At 33.4% G+C, this 22,060-nt stretch overlaps 1 protein-coding gene across 3 annotated transcripts in view; it reads right to left on the reverse strand.

Moving 5' to 3' along the window:
* LOC145317826 (plastin-2-like) overlaps window positions 1-22,060 on the reverse strand; it is a 59,931-nt gene that overhangs the window by 19,438 nt on the left and 18,433 nt on the right. The window contains exons 1-6 of one of the 3 annotated variants that reach the window (XM_080159097.1): window positions 16,807-16,976; window positions 16,161-16,355; window positions 8,860-9,772; window positions 5,038-5,121; window positions 4,538-4,615; window positions 1,316-1,400 (exon numbers count right to left, since the gene is read on the reverse strand). In XM_080159097.1, the coding sequence (XP_080015223.1) occupies window positions 1,316-1,400; window positions 4,538-4,615; window positions 5,038-5,121; window positions 8,860-9,772; window positions 16,161-16,355; window positions 16,807-16,961 (1,510 nt within the window). In that variant the 5' untranslated portion in view covers window positions 16,962-16,976. Of the gene's footprint in view, window positions 1-1,315; window positions 1,401-4,537; window positions 4,616-5,037; window positions 5,122-8,859; window positions 9,773-10,327; window positions 10,446-16,160; window positions 16,356-16,806; window positions 16,977-22,060 lie in introns of those variants that run through there. The other 2 variants (XM_080159099.1, XM_080159098.1) reach the window with 2 other exon arrangements.

Below are 22,060 nucleotides of genomic sequence, written 5' to 3' on the forward strand. Positions count from 1 at the left end.
ATTTTGCAAAAGCTACCCATCACCTTTATGTCGACGAGCGGATGCGCAACGTGTTCCTCTACAAAAGTGGGTGAAGCATAGTTAGGAGGTCTAACAACGTTTTTACGTGATAATAGAAATATAGAAAGAATACCATAGAAAAAGAAAGAAGGAGAATAATATTTCAAGATATTAACCCCACCGCATTCTTATATTATTCAAGGTTTACAAATAAGACAAGGATAGTTATGTTCCTTAGTAGTTTAGCATAAACGGAAAAACTATAAACTAAAAATAACTGTAGAAAAATTCATTTGATCTTTTTTGTGTTAATCAAAAGGCATAAACAGATTACAAAATATAGGGATAGAATAAGAGAGAGACAGAGAAAGAAAGAAAGAGAGAGAGACAGAGAAAAAGAAAGAGAGAGAGAGAGAGAGAGAGAGAGAGAAAGAGAGAGAGAGAGAGAGAGAGAGAGAGAGAGAGAGAGTTAAGGATATCTAGATAGGTATTTTGTGTATGAAGCTTACGATCTTAACTTACTATTTTGTGATAAACTCATAGAGATATAAGACACACAGACAGTATCAAAATATATAGAGAAGCTGCGCAGCCTAAAACTTACCCTGACTAAAATAGATATTTCCCAGATATTTTTAGCATCACAAACAGGTAAAAGGTCAGAGTATTCAATGACTTTTAGTGTGAAATTTTGTATCTTTCATCCAGTTTTATGTTTTTGTTTTTACAATTTAACATTTAATTTGACCCATTAGAAGACATATTTATCTTTAAAACATATTTCTTTAAAACGATCGATCGAATAACAACAAAGAATACATTACAAGTTATTTTTAACTTGATGCAAATAGCCGAGTAATTGCTTAATTTTATTGCCTTTTGCACAACTTATATAAATCAAAATAAGCAAAGCAAAAAGTAACAGCGTTTATTTTTTTACAAATAAAAAAATCCTTCTGTAGATTACAGGTCTATTAACCAAAATTTCGAAAGATAACTTCTTGTCAATATTTCCCTATATAGCAATGAAGCCCTAATTTCTACTCAAGGGCGTCTAAGCATTTTATTGGGGGGGGGGGCATCAATTCCCCTACATTGGATATCCTTGGTTTTTTATAGCTTTATAGACAAAAATTGTATTTGTAATTAAATCTCTTTTAGGATAGGTAAATTCCATGCAACTCAAAACCTTTCCAGGGGGGCTAAAAATATTGTGGTTGGGGATGGGTGATCCATTAACAAATTAAGGGAAACTATCGAATAGATTTTTTTCACTGAAAAAAATTGTGCAGATGCAAAAATAATTTTGGCTTACCTTGAAATTTAGTTGAATCAACGTCAGTTTGTTTGGAAACTTTGAACGTCTTTGTTACGTTGTCAGCGTCAAGCTCCTCGCACAGCTACAACAAAATTGGGATAAGACAATGACCGATAAATTGATGTGCATCCCCAATTATGATATACAAAATTACACTTTCTATATACAATTTGTTGTTGAAACGTTTCGACAACAACTTAATGAACCAACAAATCAAAATTCAGTGAAAGTCCCCAAATTTGTTAAGCCATCAAATAAGAAAATGTTATAATAAACTTTGGGGACTAAAGTAATAAACAAACAATGTCCCCTCCAATCCTTATTTATTTCAGTATTTAAATTGAAAAATTATTTCACCTTTTTTCCTGAACTCATTTTGTGCATTTGCCACTTATTTTCACTTTTGTTAATACAAAATACAAGGTTATCTTTTTCTAATATCTACATGTAACTGAATCAATACTTGAGTAGATAGATAACTCCCTTCTAATAATAATAATATTCATTGTACTCCAATCATTGCATTCGAACATTAATATCTTACTATATTTTGTTGTGCAATGATTTGTTTTTACGTTCAATCAAGTGTTTTATAACACTGGAGTCCATAAATCATAATAATTAAAGTAATTCACATGTTATATTATTCCTTTTTAACAAAAAGTTTTTTAAAATTTAAATTGTGTCTTCTCATTAAATAAAACTCTTAAAACTTAACAACTTATGAATTGCCCAGTACAGGGACGCCCAAGCTTTTATTTTGAGAGGGTTAGAATGTGGGTTTTCAAACATTTAGGGGGGTGAACACTTCTTTACCCCAACCTTTGAACGTCTTCACCAGTAGTTTAAAAAAAATATATGTATAGCTGTAAAAACGATACAGTGAAATAAAAATCAAGCAATAAAAAAATCCTCCTAATTTTGAAAAGAGGTGTTGAACTACATATTAATATTACAGCTAGTCTAAATATTAATGATTTGTAAAAAATAGAATATTTATGTTCCAATTAATAAGTTACTGATTAACATTAACTATTGTACATTATAAGTTTTAAATTGTAGCAGGTATTGTAAATAAATTACTGAATATGATTGGTCAATATTTGATAAATCTAATATTTAATTCGCCTAATTAATTTCTAATTTTTGTTAGAGGGTGTCAGATTTCAACAGAAAATCTCTTATTTTATGCTTAGTTGTAAATCAACTAAATTCTGTCCTGTACCCATTATTTCATCCCTATTTTAGCGGTCATAAATTTACCTGTTGTCTGTGTAAAAATGAATGTTGTTTGATTCTTATATCATAGGGAAAAATACCCGAAAAAATGCAAAAATTGGCAGGGAAAACTATTTGGGGGCTTAGGCCAATTGAATAGCCCAATTTCATTGGTTGAAACAGCTAGCAAGTATTGTAATCTAAAGAAGGGGTACATTTGTATATCATAAAATTTAGATGATATTTGGACATAATTGTTTCACCATTTTAGCCTGCAGTGCTCTTAAGATTAAAAAACTTCATATCTTTAACCACATTCCAATCATGAATTAAGGTGGACTTACGGTCAGACACTCTTATGTTGAATGTAAAAAGGGTTTGCTTTTAAATAGAAATGCAAAACAATTTTTTTAATGATAATACAAAATAGAGAATAAATATAAGGATGACTCATTAAATGAATCATTCAAAATATCAGAAATATAAATACAATGGATGTTTTGAACAGAGGGATAATTGAATTCAAAGATAGCGAAACAACAAAAAGTTAACAAAGTTTGAAGAAAAAAAATAATAAAGTGTAATACAAAAATGATGTAGAAGAAATAGACTGCAAGGGGATCAATCTCGTAGGGACTGTAGAATATTGATTGCGTAGTTACTGTAGTTTCTTGAGTATGTACTTTTTAACGAAAATGTAGCGACGTTCTGACTGAAATATTTTTTCATAGAGTAGTTGTGAGTAGTTGTACTACTCAAATGGATATAAGATATATGTTGATATATTGACAGGGAAATATTTGTCATCAATCTAACTTGCTAATGTTGAACTCATTTATTGATCAGCTTTTAATGCAATAGGGGGGAGAGGATGGGGTAAAGAGGGTTAGCCAGCTGCAAGAAACACATTATCAGAGTAAGTACATGCAAATCTAGTGCAACTTCCAAGTAATAATAATAAAAAGTAATTGCTACTATTTTTTTTAAAAACCTTTAATTTTTTTTTTTTTCTTCCCCACTGCTAGTTAAATATTAGATAATGCTTTTTAGTCTTTGCTGACAACAAATATTTGTTCAGGACAAATATAAATAATCTATGTCGTGGTAATTTAGAGCTAAACACTAAACAGTGACAATTATGTTCAGAAGAATCGATATTTTATTACTTGGACTACGTTGCACCAGATTTTCATGTACTCTAATAAAGATATACTATTAGCTGGCTAAAATAACGAAACCCCCATCAACTCACGTTACCCCATCCCCTTCCCGTCCTACTAGATGAAAAAACTGACCTTTAAATGAGATCAATATTAGCAAGCTAAATTGACAGCACATTTCCCCTGTCAATATATCCATTTTAATAAGTAGATCAGTAATAACAAGAAATCAAATTGGCATAGAATTTAAAGCTGATCAAGGACAATTAATTACGCAGAAATTACAAGTTTACAAATTAGAAAGAATTTAATTATTATAATTTAAAACTCATATTTAGAGAAGCTTATTTTGTCTGGTGACGTTTTCAAGCTAAAGTTTAATACTAGATAGTGTAAAATTGATTTGTAAAATCCTTATTATGATTGGTTTACAAATGCAAGTTCTAATGTAAATATTTCCTCTTAATTATGGTGACTCATTCATATTAATAAGGGAGAAATTTTGTACTTTTTAAGGACAAAGCTATTCTACATTTAGAGAACTTGCGTTTGTTCATTCCTCCTACGCAATTTAGACCTGCGGATTCAATCGTCCCATTTTAATTTTTGTACCCTCTATGATAAATGATTATAATATTTTGGGCTTGGCAAATTTAAAACTCTTAAAAATGTTAGTATGTTCAAATTATGTATCTCCATTTTACTCAATTTAAGGACATATTAACATAGACGATAATTGATAATTGTTATTTGTTTGACTGTCTGATTTGTTGAGCTTTGCTTTTATGGAAGTTATCATCCTTGTTTCTATAGAGAAGTAACATATCAATGACTTATTTACCTTTTCAAAATTTTCTCTTGAAATTCTGGTTCCCTCAGTCATTCCAGATTTATTCAGCTCCTCCAGAATACTTCGAACCTAAACAAATTTTACCTTATTTGATTTAAAAATGATTAATTACTTATTATCTTTTTAGTCACATCTTTTGTAGCTTTGATAATATTTTCTTGTATGGTTCCCAAACCGATTAATATCAATTAGAACCGGTTCTCAACCATACTGAAAAATCATGCAAAGCATCATAGCACAGATAACTTTCCACGGATATTGAAACAAAATTAATACTAATTATTTTAGCCCAGAACTTCGGCCCCTCGGGTCTAACAAAACTGGTCTTAATGTTATATTTTTTTCATTTTAATATCCGCGGATTTCCCTGTCAAAACTAACATCTAACTAACTAGGTCGATATAAAATTTTGATGATTTGGCTGAAAATTTATCCAAAATTTTACCTTTTAATATGTTTAAAAATCAATAAAAAATATCTGATATGCTTACCTTCCAGTTAGGAATACGAAGTCCAATTTGGTCCAGCATACTTTTCAAATCTGATATAGGTAAACTCTTCTCTCCAGGGAATAACTAAATAGAATAGACTTTAGGTATACAAATAATCATCTCTCCAGGGAATAACTAAATAGAATCATTTCTAGGTACACTAATATCATAGGTAAACTATTCTTCTCTCAAGGGAATAACTAAATAGAATCAATTTTAGGTATACATATTCTTTTCTCGCTACGAATAACTAAATAGAATCAACTATAGGTATACACATACTCTTCTCTCCAGGGAATAACTAATAGAATCTATTCCAGGTAAACTAATACTCTTCTCTCCAGGGAATAACTAAATAGAATCAATTTTAGGTATACTTATTTCATGGGGTAAACTTCTCTTCTCTCCAAGGAATAAATAAATAGAATTAACTCCAGGTTTACTGATATCATATTTAAACTATTCTCTCCAGAGAATAACTAAATAGAATAAATACTAGGTATGCTAATACTCTTCTCTTCTCTCCATGAAATAACTTAAATAGAATCAATTTTAGGTATACTAATATGATATTTTACTTGGTGAAAACTCATTAAAATTGAGATTTTTTATTGTAATCTTTCATATGATTAAGAAAGATTTTAATAATATTTTATCCATTATTGTTTTTAAGCCTGGTATCTTGCCATTTGGAAGCCTAACCGTTGCGCTAGGCTAACCTAATCTAATTTAACCTCACCAAATCTATAGAAAGGATATTGAAAAATTGGTGCAAAAATGTATTGGTATTTTTTATCTTATTTAGATTAAAATTAATAATCTTTGATAATTATTTGGCTTAAAGAAGCTATTCTGTCATTATTTTTCATAATATAATGTATTTATAGATATAGTATACGTGGATATATTGACAGGGGAGAATTTGTAGTCAATTTGATTTGCTACAATGGTCCTCATTTATTGATCAGTAGGTGGGGGAAAGGTTGTGGTAAATGGGGTGGATGGGGTGTATTATTTTATTAGAGTATATAAAAATCCGGTGCAACATCTAAGTAATAATATATCGATTAATCTATAATACAAAGTAGAACGATGTCTGTCTGTCCGTCTGTCCGTCTGTCCGTCTGTCTGTCTGTCCCTTAAGATCTCGGTAACCACAGAACCGATCGGATTTTACTCTTCAGGGTATCTACCTATTGGTCCTGTGGTGGTTTTAAGCTATTTTCTTGGGGGGGTGGGACACCCCCAACCCTCCCAAAAACCAAAAAATCCCCCCCCCCATTATTTTTATTTATTTATTTTTTTTTTTTTTTTTGAAGGAGATTTCCATGGTCCTTTACGATTTTCGCCATATTTTTTTTTCTCACCTCTTGGGGCAAAGCCCTTAGAGGCTAGGGGCGAAGCCGCTAGTATAATAATAATATGTTTAGCCTAGCTTTTGTTTTCATTTTTTATGTAAGTGAAAGTTATTATGCAATCTTATTCATTAGAAAATATGAAGGGCTCGTCAGCAGAGCGTCATTCGCAACTAAGCCTCAAATTTAAACTCGTTATATGGAAGCTTTAAAATAAATTTTAAAATGGGATTTTAATAGTTGAGTCATGCTTAATAAATTTTAGAATTGTAAAAGGTTGTTTACACTGAAACTTACAGGCGTCATACGTGCGGCTGCCGAGCCCTGAAAATATGTTTTAAAAAATCCATCCAATCCACTTTACATTTCTTTTAACTTTTGTATATTTCTTTCATTTTTTTATCCAAACTTTATGAAAATTTGAAGAATTAAGCATCTTATTGTTTAAATCAGTCCGTCCGTCCATACGTCTGTAACGGATAGCTTTTTTTCGTAAATTTAGGCATGTTAGAATTGTCCTATCGATTTCAAACTTTGCATGGTGATTTCTGTAGTAGTTAGGTACGATTAAGAAAGCGTAGCAACTCTATAATTGTTACTAGAATGTCTGTACGTCCATTTTAAACATGTTGATTTAACAACAAAATTTGTATCAGACAAAATTATCCGATTGATCTGATTTTTTAAATACTGATTCCTAGGACAACAAAGTACAATATTATATGCGAAGCATCTCTATAATCAAGACCTAAAAATGTAAGTATATCCATAAACATTATCCTGTATCTAGCAGTTTTCCAACAAATTTACTAATAATTTTGCTTCGACTGTTATATATTTATAATCTGATATTTCAGTTCTGACACTATACAAGTGTTAATGTCCTTTTGTCCTACCGTTCCAGTGCTTCGCTTTTATGGATGTTGTCATCCTTGTTAGCTTATTATTTACATCTGTCAAAAATGACTTTACAGATATTATGCAAAGATTTTCTTTACAAATTTAACTTAAAAAAATTTTAAATTGTACTATAATCTTTTGTTTTTATACACTCTTTTCCAAAAAATATTTAAATCTAAATATAAAAATTCATTTTGATTCATCAAACAAAATATTATAAATATTTTAAAACAATTTAGAAATTTAAAATTCTAAAATCCTAATATATAATAGTTATTTCTCGCATCGTATTATAAACGGCTTTCCGCGGATATAGAATGTACAATTATAAGATTAAAACTATTTTTTTTAGCCCCGAGGTGCCGGAGGCACCGGCTAAAAAAACTAGTTTAAATCTTATGATTGCACATTTTTATATTCGTAGAAAGCTGGATATAATACGGTGCTAGACATAGTTTTTTCGTATGGATGAGAACCGGTTCCTATCCACCGGATTCGAATGAATACGAGAAAATTTATTAAAAGCTTTTTGGTATTCTCAAATATTTTATAGAATTTTTTATATTTAATATTCAGAGTCCTTAAGTATAGCATTAAAGTAAAAAAAAAATAAAGGGGGTACTAGCTATTTGTAACTGTACCCATGGGGTGGGGACCCTGTCGACTTTCAATTAGGTCTTAGAATATTATCCAATAGCGTCGGAAATAAAGATACAGCCAAGTAGCTACAAAAGTGCAGATATTAATATGCTAGCAGACGAAAAAGTTGACGAATTAGTTGTCTGGGTTATACATCATTCTATGCTTATGTATTTATTAGTATAGGAAGTTAACCTAGTTTGTTGAAAACTAAACTAAGTTATGAAGTCAGGTATATACAGAATACAAGATATAAAGTTAAGTAGCTGGTATATATGAATATTTGATCAAAGTGAAAACCAGGTATAATTTCTGTATTTGAACAGGGGACCAATCATTTCACCCCCCCCCCCCCCCCCCCTCCTCCACATAATAGAATAGTTATTTATCGTTTCGTATTATAGATAGCTTTCCGCAGTTATTAAACTGAAAAATTATAAGCCTAACATGAAAGAAATTTAAATTAATTGTTTCAAAAGTAAAAATTGAATGGGAGGGAGGGTGTGTGGGGTTGTCCCAGTTTCTGTTTGAAAGATATTAACTAATGTCATAACTCTATTTCAAACAACCTTACACTTACAACAAACTTCCTTTTTTACCAATTCCACCAAAAACAAAATTTTAGATAAGCAATAAAATTTTTTTTTAGATTAGCACTAAAAAAATAAGAGGTAAATAAAATACATTTCAGTATGTCTTTAAAACCTACTAATACCAGCTGGGTTAGAACCGGTTCTCAGCAATACTGATCATGTATAGCATAAGCATCGTATTACAGACATTTTCCCACAAAAATAAAAATAAAAATCATAAAATTGATAAAATTTTGTTAGCTCAGGCCTTCTGCCCCTCAGGGCTAACAAAACTGGTTTTAATCTTATAATTAGCGGGAAGCTGTCTATAATACGATGTGATAAACAACGTTTACCTCCTCCCAACTGGAGTCAATCTTTTCCTTGAACTCTGTCTTCATTATTGTGCTTGTTCGTGCTCCGCCTCCTTGCTCAACTTCAACTCCTTCCTGCTGAACTCCACCTCCTACTCGATAATGTCTCGCCTCTCCGAGTCCTAGATCCTCACCAGGTGAAACTGACCGTTCTTCTTTATTACCGCCAATTTCACTTTCAACAAAACTGCGCCGATTTATGCGGTTGATAAGGGCGCGGATGTTTTTGTTTGTGGCGGGAACAACTCTTACTATGTCGTCGTTGCTCTTCTTGTTGACACTTGAATTCGTGCCGACATTAAAAGCTTTTGCAGAAGCTTTTTCCTTATCGGGGCTTATAAAGACTCTTGTACGACCATCAACAGGAGAAGAAAACTTCCTTGGTTGTTCAGGTGTAAAATTGGAAGGTTTGCGCAGAGGCAGTGACGGCTTACGCGTTGGCGGAGAAGAGGGTGGCGTCGGCTCCGGTTTCTTTGGATTCCATGTGGTGCTTGTGATGTAGCTGGTCTCAACACTGCTCTCTGTACTCTCAGATAACAGCAGAGATGACTCGGAAGTTTCCGCTAATGTTGTGCTCACAACACTTCCAGTGCTTTCAGTGCTCACACTCCTTTCAAAACAGGTTTCTGTTCGAGTTTCAACAGTGCTCTTAGTCTCTTGCTTAATCAGCTGTTGTTCTGTACACACAGGCTCTGGCTCACGTGGCGTATCAGCTGATTTGGGTTGGAACAGCTGAGTTTGGGCTGGTGGGGTAACAGAGCCAGATATTAGATCAAGCTTGCTGCTGTTCCTGGTGTTGTTGTTGGTGATGAATGTACTGTCAGTACCAGCAAGAGTTGTAAGGTTGTAAGATGTTGTCTTGTACTCAGTACGGACTATGGAACTCTGGATGAGTCTAAAAAAATAAACATTATTAAAATTAGACAAAAAATACATAATTAAAATTGTTTAAATATTGGTTGTAAAACTATTTGAAATACAGTGATTTTGTTAATATTTATTGGTATTTTTATTTAATTAATTAAATATTTATAAATCAGAGTCACAAAAAACCATTTAAAGATTATTTTTTAAAGGTCTTATACAAATGACAATTAGAATTGGTAAAAAAGAAAACGTTATGCATACACAGCTACTATAAGACTATAACTAGGGGTTATACTTAAATCCATAGTCCATCACATTATTACTTTCGAGTTATTTGAGAAAATTTACTATATCATCCACGTTTTTTAACAAATTTTAAAATTAGGTTGTTTAAAATATTATGTTATCTAACGAATAGGTCTTAAAATTTAAAAAATATAAAACATAATTTTTTTAAGAACTTTAACTCTACTTTATTGTTCTTATTTAATCAGGGGTTTGTTATTGCTTTGATATATATGGTTATTATTGGCCTTGTCACTTTTAAACTGAGTGCAAAACAAAATAATGATAACAAAATTACTTTTCTAGTCCGGTGTGAACAACACCGTGTACAGCTAAAGAATAAGTGAATATTGTCTCCGGACGTAAATATACTTCAATAGAATAGATAACAAATTCAATATTCTTTCTATATACAAATAGACCCCTCTAAATATACTTCTATACTATATATTATAGATAACAAATTCAATATTCTTTCTATATACAAATAGACCCCTCTAAATATACTTCTATACTATATATTATAGATAACAAATTCAATATTCTTTCTATATACAAATAGACCCCTCTAAATATGTTTTTCATACTTTGGCCTGGAATTCTAAAAGTAGCCCCTAAAGCAATGAACATGCCTTTAACTTTTGTAAGCTGCGCTTATATTGATTGTATTGCTCTTGTTTAAACATAAAACATTATTATGATTCAGAAGTTATTATTATTATTAATTCATCTGAATAGTGAAGATAAGAATTTGTGCAATGTCTATTTTTAATTTCCTTTGTAAACAGATGACTCTTTTCTATAAACTTTTTAATTATCATACAGCAAGTCTGCGTTCCGAGCATTCTAAGTAAGGTGGGGTCCTTCTAATGGATTTATTATTACGTTGTTCTTACACCAGATTATCATGTACTCTAATAAAGTGAAACGTGTAGCTGTCTTAAATAACGATTTACCCCATCCACTCTCTTAACCGAATCCCCTCCCCTTCTACTGGATGAACGAACTTACTAATAAATGATTTTATGTTAGCAACCTAAATTGACGATAATTTTTCCCCTTGCTGTAATATCCACGTATATATATCCATTGTTCTTCTTTATGATGCCTTTACTTAATTTCTGAAGAAAAAAAATATACAATAATAAAATGTTTTCTTAAGCAATTTGATTAAAAGTTGGAAGTGCCACGCCACTCGGCTCAGAAAATAGTTGAAAACCTGTCTAGGACCCTTAAATAAAAGAATAAACGGTCCAGGATATACTTATTGAATTGAAATGAAATAACATTCCATTTGGATTACTCAATTAAAAATCAAGGAATTTGACAAATTTCTATATTTTCTTGTCAAGGGGTCATGTTACAAACAAGAAAAAAAGCAATAAATAAATTCGTACTCCATTTTACTTGTTAAAAGCGAAGCTTTTCTATAATTAGGGTCGGTTTAACCATGTTGATTTTTTTTACTTTTTTAACAACAAATTTTTGTGTGATCTAATTATCCGATTGATCTGATTTTTGGTATGCCGATTCCTAGGACAACAAAGTACAATAGTATAAGCAAAGCAACTCTATAATCATGTCCTAAAAATGTAAGTATGTCCATAAACATTATCCTGTATCAAGCAGTTTTCAACAAATTTACGTACAATTTTGCTTCGACTCCTATACATTTATATTCTGATTATTCAGTTCTGACACTATACAAGTGTTAATGTCCGTTTGTCCTATCGTATCAGTGCTTCGCTTTTATGGAAGTTGTCATCCTTGTTTTAACATCAATTTAGAATGGAAATAAGATATACGTGGATATATTGACAGGGGAAAATTTGTCGTCAAAAAAGCTGAACCTCTTTTACTGGTAAAATCTTTCATCCAGTAGGTGGAAGGGGGGTATCGTTTTAGCCAGCTACGATGTTACTTGAAAATCTGGTGTAACACCCAAGTAATAATATATCGATTCATTTTAGTATCTCTGTAGAAGGTAAATTTTAAAACACTTAATTTTTCAAATAAAAAAAGGTTTCATAAATAATATTTTATGTAATACATAACAGGAAATCTTTCAATTTGATAAAGCTATCATATAAAAAGATTATAATACTCTGTGCTAGAATACTAAAAAGTTGAAAGCAACCAATAAAAAAAGTATAATTTAATTTTAAGTTTGTAGTATTATATAATAGCTAATAAAAAATCAGAAGATTTTTTCTAACAGACTATTAATATGTATTTTATACTCAAAACAGGGTGTACTTTTGGCATTGATCTTACACTAACTTTACTTGTTTACTAGCTTAGTGTGTCAATTATAAAATAAAAATTTATACACTATTTACTTTATTATTGTTCCAACTTGGATTGACAGCACAATTAGACCCCTCGCAGAGATAAATACTTATATGAGTCATAATATCAATTTATTATGACTGTTTTTTTAAGAGATAAAGTTTAAAAAAAGATTAAATAATAAAATAAAGCAAAACGAAAAAACATTTATTTTGGATTAAGTTTAGAGACACTAGGTTTAAAAGTATTTCTTCTGTTTCAATCTGTAATGCATTAAAGTTAAAGAATAGAGGGGGCACGAGCTATATGTAACTCTGTCCATGGAGTGCGAACCCTCTGCCGACTTTCAATTGAGTCTTTAGATATTAGCCAATAGCGTAAGATAAACAGGGCCAAATCGCTACAAAAGAGCAGAACGAAATTTGCTGGCTGACGAAAAAGGTCTAGGTAGTGATATGGGTTATACATCTATACTCATGCATTTACATGTAAAGCTACCGAAAATAAGCATAAATTTAGGTGTTCCATCAGTTCTGCATAAACATCAACAACGCAGATTGAAACAAAAAAAAAATGAAACAAAAAGGTATATTACTTTATTTTAAGACACATCCATATTAAAATATTTATATTGAATTATATATCAGAGATAGAGGGGACAATGGACTGTTTATTACACTAGTCCCCAAAGTTTTACAAAAACGTTATCTTATTCGATAGCTTTACAATTTTGTGAACTTCTACTGAAATTTTGTTTGTTGGTTTATTTAGTTAAGTGTTTAAATGTTTTAACCAATAATTTTATCTACAGAAGGGGTAACTTTGTGTGTCATCATTGGGGATGAACATCAATTTATCGGCCATAGTCGTAATCCTGATTATATATAAAAGTTGATGTCTGGCCAAAAATAGTTTTATGTGTTAGTGATTATACACCCTAAAATAATATCTTTTAACTTGTTGAAAAATTGATTATGATAAGTGCGTTGATAAAAAAGTCTACAAATCAAATTTACATATAACTTGCATTTTAGAATTTAACGAAAAATATTTAATTAAAAACAAGGATGACAACATCCATAAAAGCGAAGCTCTGAAATGAAAGGACAAACGAACATTAACACTTGTAGATTGTCAGAACTAAATTAGCAGAATATTAATGCATCAGTAAAAACAATATTGTTAGTAAATTTGTTGCAAAATTGCATAAATAGATGATACTGTTTAAGGACATACTTACATTTTTGGTACTTGTTTATAGAGATGCTTTGCTTATAACATTGTACCTTGTTGTAACAGGAATCAATTTTTAAAAAATCAGAAGAATCGGATAATTTTAACATACAAAAATTTGTTGTCAACAAATTAAAAATCGACATGTTTCGTACGGACATTCTGGTATTGATTATAGAGTTGCTACGCTTTCTACATTGTACCTAACTACTACAGGAATCATTATGCAAAGTTTGGAATCGATAGGACAATTCTAACCTGTTTAAATTAACGAAAAGAGCCAACTCTCTGTGACGGACGGACGGACCGACCCTAATAATAGAAAAGCTTCGCTTTCAAAAATTACATTTTTTAATATATCCTCTTTTTAGAGGGAAGAGGGGGGATGCTTAAAACTTACTCACACAAGGCGCATGCACAGAAATTTGTCAGGGGGTGCGAACCTTGCAAAGGTAAAAAAGGGTACAAAGAGACAAGGGTAAAAAAATGGAGTTTCTCTTGATTTTTACTCAGAGTCATTTAAGTCTGTTCGCGAGGGGTACCAAAATTTTCAAAATTGAAAAAAAATCCTAAGAGGATAATACCGAAATTAGCTCTTATATATCATGGTCTCACTAATATTAGTTATTAAGACGCAAAAATATGAACTGAAAAATTTTGGTCTTTAACATTTCTTAAAGCATTTACTAAAAAAAACCTTTTATGTTGAAAAAAAGTGTTGTTTGAATAACTTAAAGTAAGTTTGTTGCTTTCAGAAATTTGAGACTCAATAAAGAGCGGATTAAAGTAAGTTGAGCATTCATACATACACTACACACACACACACACACACACTTACCACATACTACATACATTATCAGACAAGAATAACAACATTCATAAAAGGCAAAGCTCAATAAATCATATGCTGGGTTCCGTCGCAAATTGCTTAAATAAATATGTTTAATAATGACATTTGAGATTTTTAAGATTTGACTTAAAGGATGCTTTACTCATAACCCTAATCGTCCTGGGAATCAACATGTTAAAAAGGTTTTTGTCAAAATAGCTAAAAATTACCTTTAATTATATTTACCTTATGTACGAGGATAATCATGCAAAGGGTAACTGGACAAAGTGTCTCAAAAATCAGCTATTCGACGTCATAAAAATAAAGGAGATGGGAGGAGAAGTGGGAAAGAAAACCCCTAAAAAAGAGATTGACAATCCCTCATTTTTATGACAACACATGGCTGATTTTTTAGACACTTTGTCCAGACACATGCAAAGTTATAAATCGTTAGAACGATTCTAACATGCCTTAAGCAACGATTAAAGATATTCATTACGTGCCGAACCTAAATGTAGAAAAACTTTGCATTTAATAACACACGCACATCTTAACCTAAAAAGACACACTGACACACCTGTAAACCAACACAATCAAAAGATTATTTATGCAATATATGCAAAAAGGATGCAAAAATTATCTTATTTTATAAATTTAAAATATGAGCTTTTCTTTATTGAGTGTTTGTCCTATCATCTGTGATAGATAGCTCTTGAAGAGTCCTGCAACAAGGAGGTAACAAAGATTAGGGCCCCCGCATGGGTTATGTAATGTATAGGGCCTTCCTTATTTCAAATTTTATTTTTCATTTTATAATCCTTATAATAAAGTAACAGGATGTTTGTGTGTCTGTGTGTTTGTGTGTTTGTACCGAAGGATCTCGCTAACCGCTGAACTTATCGGGTTCTCCTTAACAGGGTATATTCCCATATGTCCCGGGAAGGTTTATAACTATTTTGGGGGAGGGTACCACCACCCTCCCTAGAGAAATTAAATTTTTTTAAATTTATCGATTTTAGAAAGAGAGTTCAACGAAAAATAAACGTCAAACGTTAAATAGCTATATTTTGAATATAAATAAAAACAATTAAAGTGCCACTAGAGGCCTCTAGGGGCGTAGCCGCTAGTATATTAATAAGTGACCATAATTTGACATCTTCCTTCTAAGCCCTTTTTTAGTGTTTTAAAAGCGAAGCTTTTCTATAATTAGGGTCGGTCCGTACGTCCGTCCGTCCGTACGTCCGTCCGTCCGTCCGAGATAGATAGCTTTTATTCGTTAATTTAGGCATGTTAGAATTGTCCTATCGATTTCAAACTTTGCATGATGATTCCTGTAGTAGTTAGGTACGATTTAGAAAGCGTAGCAACTCTATAATCATTACCAGAATGTCCGTACGTCCATTTTAAACATGTTGATTTTTCTATTTTTTTAACAGCAAATTTTTATATGATCTAATTATCCGTTTGATCTGATTTTTGGTATATTGATTCCTGGGACAACAAAGAACAATATTTTAAGCGAAGCATCTCTATAATCAAATCCTAAAAATGTAAGTATGTCCATAAACTCAATAAACATTATCCTGTATCAAGAAGTTTTTCAACAAATTTACTTACAATTTTGCTTCGACTCTTATACTTTTATATTCTGATAATTCAGTTTAGACACTATACAAGTGTTAATGTCCGTTTGTCCTACCGTTTCAGTGCTTCGCTTTTATGGATGTTGTCATCCTTGTTATTATAATTTTTTATAATTTTACCATCAAGCTTTTCCTACCTTCCGTCCTGATTAATTTCTATGCTAAGACCATCATCAACATGGTCAACTACTGCATCGTCGTTAAGGCTTAAGTCTTCATCAAGAACAGAATCTTTAGATTGAGCTCTGTCGAGGGGTGTATGGTCAGGGGAGGCTTCCCTGCACAGTGAGTTAGGCTCAGAGACAATGCTTGATAAACTTGGTTTACTTTCACTATGTCAACATTAACAATTTAATACTTAAATTTATTCTTTTAAATTAAATTAAAAAAAACTTATAGTTTCTATAAAATATGATGCCATACAATACAAATGACCAATGACAGACCAGTATACATTTTACCATTGGTCAAATAATATGTTTACTAGCCTATCATTGGTCATTTGTATTGTAAGACGTCATTTTTATAGGCACTATATGCTGCTTCATACTTTTATTTAGATCTAGTATTAATAATCGAATTAATGGTAGATATTGCATTCACAGTAACACTATTTTCCCGCTATCTTCATGTAAAAATAAGTAAAGCAACGAAGATTCAGGGTTACAAAGCATTTTGTCTAATAAGTGATCATTTTAATTTCAAATATATTATAGTCCTAAATTTTAGAACTTAAAAAGCATTTTTATATAAGAAAACTTGAAAATGTAAGCATTAAAATCCCTGTCATCGTCCCAGGACTCGTCCCCGCTAGAATTATTATCATCATCGGAGTGATATTTAGCCGCGGCTATATTAAGTTCCATGGCCATGGCGACACAGGCCGCCACTGATCCTTGCACTGCTGGCTTCAGATCACTTTCTTTATTAAAAACCATGGCGGATTTTTTTTTTTTAGTGGCGGATTTTTAATTTTTTTAGTCTTTTGTTTTAAAGTTAAAGAGATCACGATATCACACTTAGTAAAGGATGATGAGATCAAGAAAGCTAGTAGCTTAGCTACTGTTGTGAGTGTGACTAAGATTTTAATATTTTAATGAAATAATTAGCTTTTTTACCACAGTGGGGGTGGGGGACACAAGAATGCTCTAATTAAGAGCAGCGTGGAAAACTGAAAATGAATCTAAAAAGTCCTCTCTTGAAAAATAAATAAACAACTAGAAAACTAGATTTCTATGTTCTCCAATAAACTAAAACTTGCAGCGGGCTAAAATAATGACACCCCCCCCCCACAATTCATCCCCTCCCAACCTACTGTTCTAACAAACTAACCAATAAATGAGTTCCATGTTAGCAGCCTGAATTGACGACAATTACCCACATATATTCTATATACAATCTTAAAAGTAAATTTCATAAATAAAATTAAACTTGAGAGTAGCTTTATTTTAGTGCAACTTTTGGGGAAAGGGGGGAAAGCAGCATTTTGTCAACGTGGGGGATTTAAAACCCCATGGTAAGGTATTCAATTTAGGGTTGGTCGAACTTTTTAAAAACACCTTTTGAAATTTTTAAAATGAATTTTTAAAGAAAATTGGGTCCAATAAAAAAAACAAAAAAACAGAAATGGGCTATCTCTGTAAGGGATGTTGACTTAAGCCCCCGCCCCAGTCTTGGCTCTTCTGCTGTTCAGTTACTTTAGTATTTAAAATATCTAATAATTATTTATCATATTATAAACAGCTTTCCACGGATATTAAAGTTAAAAATTATAAGATTAATACCAGTTGTGTTACCCCTGAGGGGTCTTAGGCCCGGGCTGGATATTAATTTTATGATTTTTATTTTTAAAATCGCGGAAAACTGTATGTAATACGATGCTAAACAAGATTTTTCAGTATGGCTGAGAACCGGTTCTAATCCAGCGGATATTAATCGGTTTCGAATCCATATTGGAAATAACTTTATAAATTTTTTGATCAATTTTACAGAAGCAACTATATGACAAATATTCGCAGCATTTCTAATTGTATATTTATATTACATCAACTATTGTGCACCAAATCTTTTAATCATTTTTAAAGATTATAAAGGAAGGGAATTTTAAATAATCCTAATTGTCATGCTCACGGGAAAGGTAAACTATGTAAAAAATATGGAACTGTTAAAGTAAGTAACCACTGAACCGACTGAGTTCTCCATTTCTAAGAATTGTATAGGTTTTAGAATATTTTATTTTTAGAATTATACTGTGATATAGACAGACTTACATAAGTTAATGATAGAGTAGACTTAATATTCAATTCAAAATGCAAACAGATTTTTAAGTATTTGTTATATTGGATTAAATGCAGTTTTTGAGTAAATAAGATTATATATTGATACTATATTTAGAAATGATTAAATATGTTAATAAGTCAAAACTACTGATTATTCAAAGCTGGAAAGTTCTGAAGTAGCAGGATGTCTGTCTGTATATCAGGACACCAAGCAACAGGATGACTGTCTGTTTAATTAATACAATGTATTAATTAACTATGCACTTTGAAGGGGTAGAATATCTGTCTATGCAAACTATCTAAAGTAGTAGGATGTCTGTGAATAGCTGTATTGGTCTTAATAAAGACTCGAACCCAAACCAGATAATGTTCTGTGTTAGGACTCTCAATATCAACTGACTTAAATATATTTTCTCTTTATTCTTTCTGAGAGCAATTAAAGAGTAATTAAGAGTAACAACTAACATATGTCTGCAAACTTAAATATATGACATCACAACATAAATATATGACATTTACCCCCTTCTGAAACCATCCAGCTAAGCATGGTTTCACCATCCATCAGGCTGATCCAATAAACTGGGATCAATGTCTTCACTGGGCGAACCAACATCGAAATTAACCCCGGCCTCAAGTCCTTCCTCTCCTTCACCCACTGGAGGAGGAGTGTTCAGCGCCCCTCCACCAACCTCAGCAGAAACACCCACTGTTGCCGCCATGACAGCATTACTCGCTGCAGCAGTTACGGGCCCTCCTACAGCAACCATCACAGCATCATTTACCGCTGAGGCGGTATCATTCGCAACAGCCACCTCTGCAGCAACCGCTGGCCCATCTGCCGGCATTGCCACCTCCATCTCAACACCACCAGTGACCTGAACATCTCCCGAAACCATCATCACCCCGTTGTTAGCCTCAGCACCGCCAGAAGTCCCAGCCTGTTGCAACTGCCAATATGCCGCCGCCGGTAAGTCATTGTTTATTCTGCGCCGGATCTCGGACAGCTCGCTAAAAATATTAGACAGGTGCCTTTGCACTTCAGCCTCTTTTTGCGCCATCTCAGAAATAGCCTCTTGAACCTTAGTTCCCTGCCCTGCCAAAACACTTTCCACCTGTTGGCCCACCTGCTGTCCCAACTTGGTTGAACTACTTTCCCAATTATCAGTCATTGCTGTCTGTACACGCTGTACCAGATAAGAAGCCTTTTGCTGTGCAGTAGTAGCCACCATTTGCTGCACCTCCGTATCTACCTTCCTTATACAGTCCATTAGATCCTTCTTATGCGTGGCCAACATATCTTTAATCCGGTTATGACCGTCCGTCTGCCAAAGCTTCTGTGCAGTGTTCAAACTTTTGACTGATTCTTTTACAGCCTCACGAATTTTTTCCTCAACCATAGGCTTTAGAGTCACAGCAACAGAATTACTGATTCTACCTATATCTTCATCACTGAGCGGCGCCAAACCACGTCTGTCATTCTTGCGCTCAGCCTTATTTCTCTCAACCTCAGCACGTAAATCTGGTAACTCCCTCTTCTGTTTAGGCCCAAGAGAATCTGCCCCAGCAGGCCGCTTGACCACGCCCCTTCTGGAAGTACCTTCCCCAGCATCATCATAAGCCTTGCTGGCTCCCCTTCTGGAAGTACCTTCCCCAGCATCATCATAAGCCTTGCTGGCTCCCTTAGTCCTGACCGACCCAGCAGCCTGATTTGGCACAAACTTACCAAACCTGCGCCGTCCCCCACCAGAACTAGTATCTGCCACCTTTTCAGGCTTGTCCGTTGGAGGCTCAGTCCAACTGTCTAGCTCCGAACCACTCTGTTCACTAGGCAGACGATCCCTGGAATCAAGCTCAACCTCAAGGCTCACGTTGCCAACATCGTCTTCATCATCATACCCAGGCTCATACCTGGGCGATTCTACATCATACTGCCTCCTATCATCTCTTCTATACACAACATGCCGCCGATTAGCTCTACCAGCATCCAACATCTCAACAGACGGTTCACGCTCCTCCCGCCGACCAGACGCCCGCTGATACCGCCTTTCGTTTCCATCTCCATTTCCTGATTTGAATTTATTATTATGACCAGACATTATTAGCTGATAACTGTTCACCAATTCACCCGCAAATATCAACTGATTTAGCCTTTCATTGCAGATCAACTTTCCACCTACTAGCTTTGTCAGCACATATTTGTTATTAAAATAATCAAATAACAATTCATGAACTCTTATTATAATATACTTTTATAATATTTATATATATTTATATAATATTTTTTTCAAAAATAATTATTATCAGCTCTCCTTTCCCTACTTTCTCCGTCCTCGAGTTCCTATCTGAACATGTACCACAGGACCTCCTACCTGAGATCTTAACCTCCTCCCAGTGTCCCATAAATATTTCGCCACCCGTGATCCACTTTTCTTAATTGTAACTAATCTTTCAGGTGAAGATTGCGGCGGCGCCGTAGTCAAAAACGACTGTTCCGATGGAAGCTCAACCTCATCAAAATTACCCTCAACTACAGGAGCAGGCACCACAGATTCATCTGTCACTCCCACCTCTACTCCTTCCCCTACAGGTATAATTTCTCTATTAACATTCCACTCATTTCCATCCCCTGAAACTCTGTCATTATCAACCTCAACCTCACTCTCCTTCTCCTGGATCTCGTCACTCTGTCTTTCCTCTGCCAATTCAAAACCATCATTTTCAGATGACAAATACACAACATCTTCACTCTCACTCTCCTCTACAGTTTCCCTCTCTGCAGGCATATTGTCAACCTCCAAAAATATCTCATCGGACGGACAAATTTCAGGTAAAGGAAAAACGTAATTATTATCGCCAATCTCAGTCCTGCCCTCCATATCAGATACATGCACTTCACTGATTACAGGCCTAGCTTTTACCTCCCTAGAATCCTCTAGCCTCAACCCTTCCATAGCCTGAGAATAACAGGACGTTACATTTTCAGGTGAAACGTGTCCAGAACGAGCCCAGCTTATATAATGCTGACCTCTGCGAATCAAATAAGTCAAGAAAGCACTGTAATCTTCCAGGTAATGCATAGATTCAATGAAATTAGCCATATCTCTAGCTAAATCAGAAAACAGCAAATTCTTAGCCACATTATTGTAAAAATCACGCCAAGATTGTCTAGAAATTTGACCAGGATGCATAAGCCTAAACAGCCGTAACTTCACATTGAAAAACACATCCACATTCTGACCACTCTTTTGTTTCAGGGCGTAGAAGAATTCGGTAGCCGACTCTGTATCAGCAAAGGGTATCACCAACCTTCTTATCAACAGGTAATAACCTAAAGCACTTAGGGAAGCATTAGCCTCCGGCGTAATAAGCCTCCCCATCTTCTTCCCTTTGCACTCAAAAATCCTATTGTACAGGACGTCCTTGAAAAGCATAGGATCCTCCAACTTTGCGAACCGAGCAACCCTCCATAAGGATAAGAAATAATCCTCAAAATCAATGTTTCCATCCCAAAATGGAGCATCCCGCACAAAATCACTATCCCACTTGACTCCTCTTACAAGACAAAACTCCTTAAACTGCTCCTCTACAGTCTGTTGGCTTACACTACCGCCGGCCACCTTTTTATAGGCCTTAAGCACTTCAGCCCTTTCCTCAATTAAAGGAAATATATCCAACAATTGATTCTCATATTCGGTCAGACAACTCTCACGAACATTCATCCAATTTCCATTCCCAACAGGACCCAAAAACTCAATCTG

The sequence above is a fragment of the Acartia tonsa genome, chromosome 4 (genome assembly GCF_053477335.1).
Source record: "Acartia tonsa isolate MP-2025a chromosome 4, ASM5347733v1, whole genome shotgun sequence".
Taxonomy (NCBI): Eukaryota; Metazoa; Arthropoda; class Copepoda; order Calanoida; family Acartiidae; genus Acartia; species Acartia tonsa.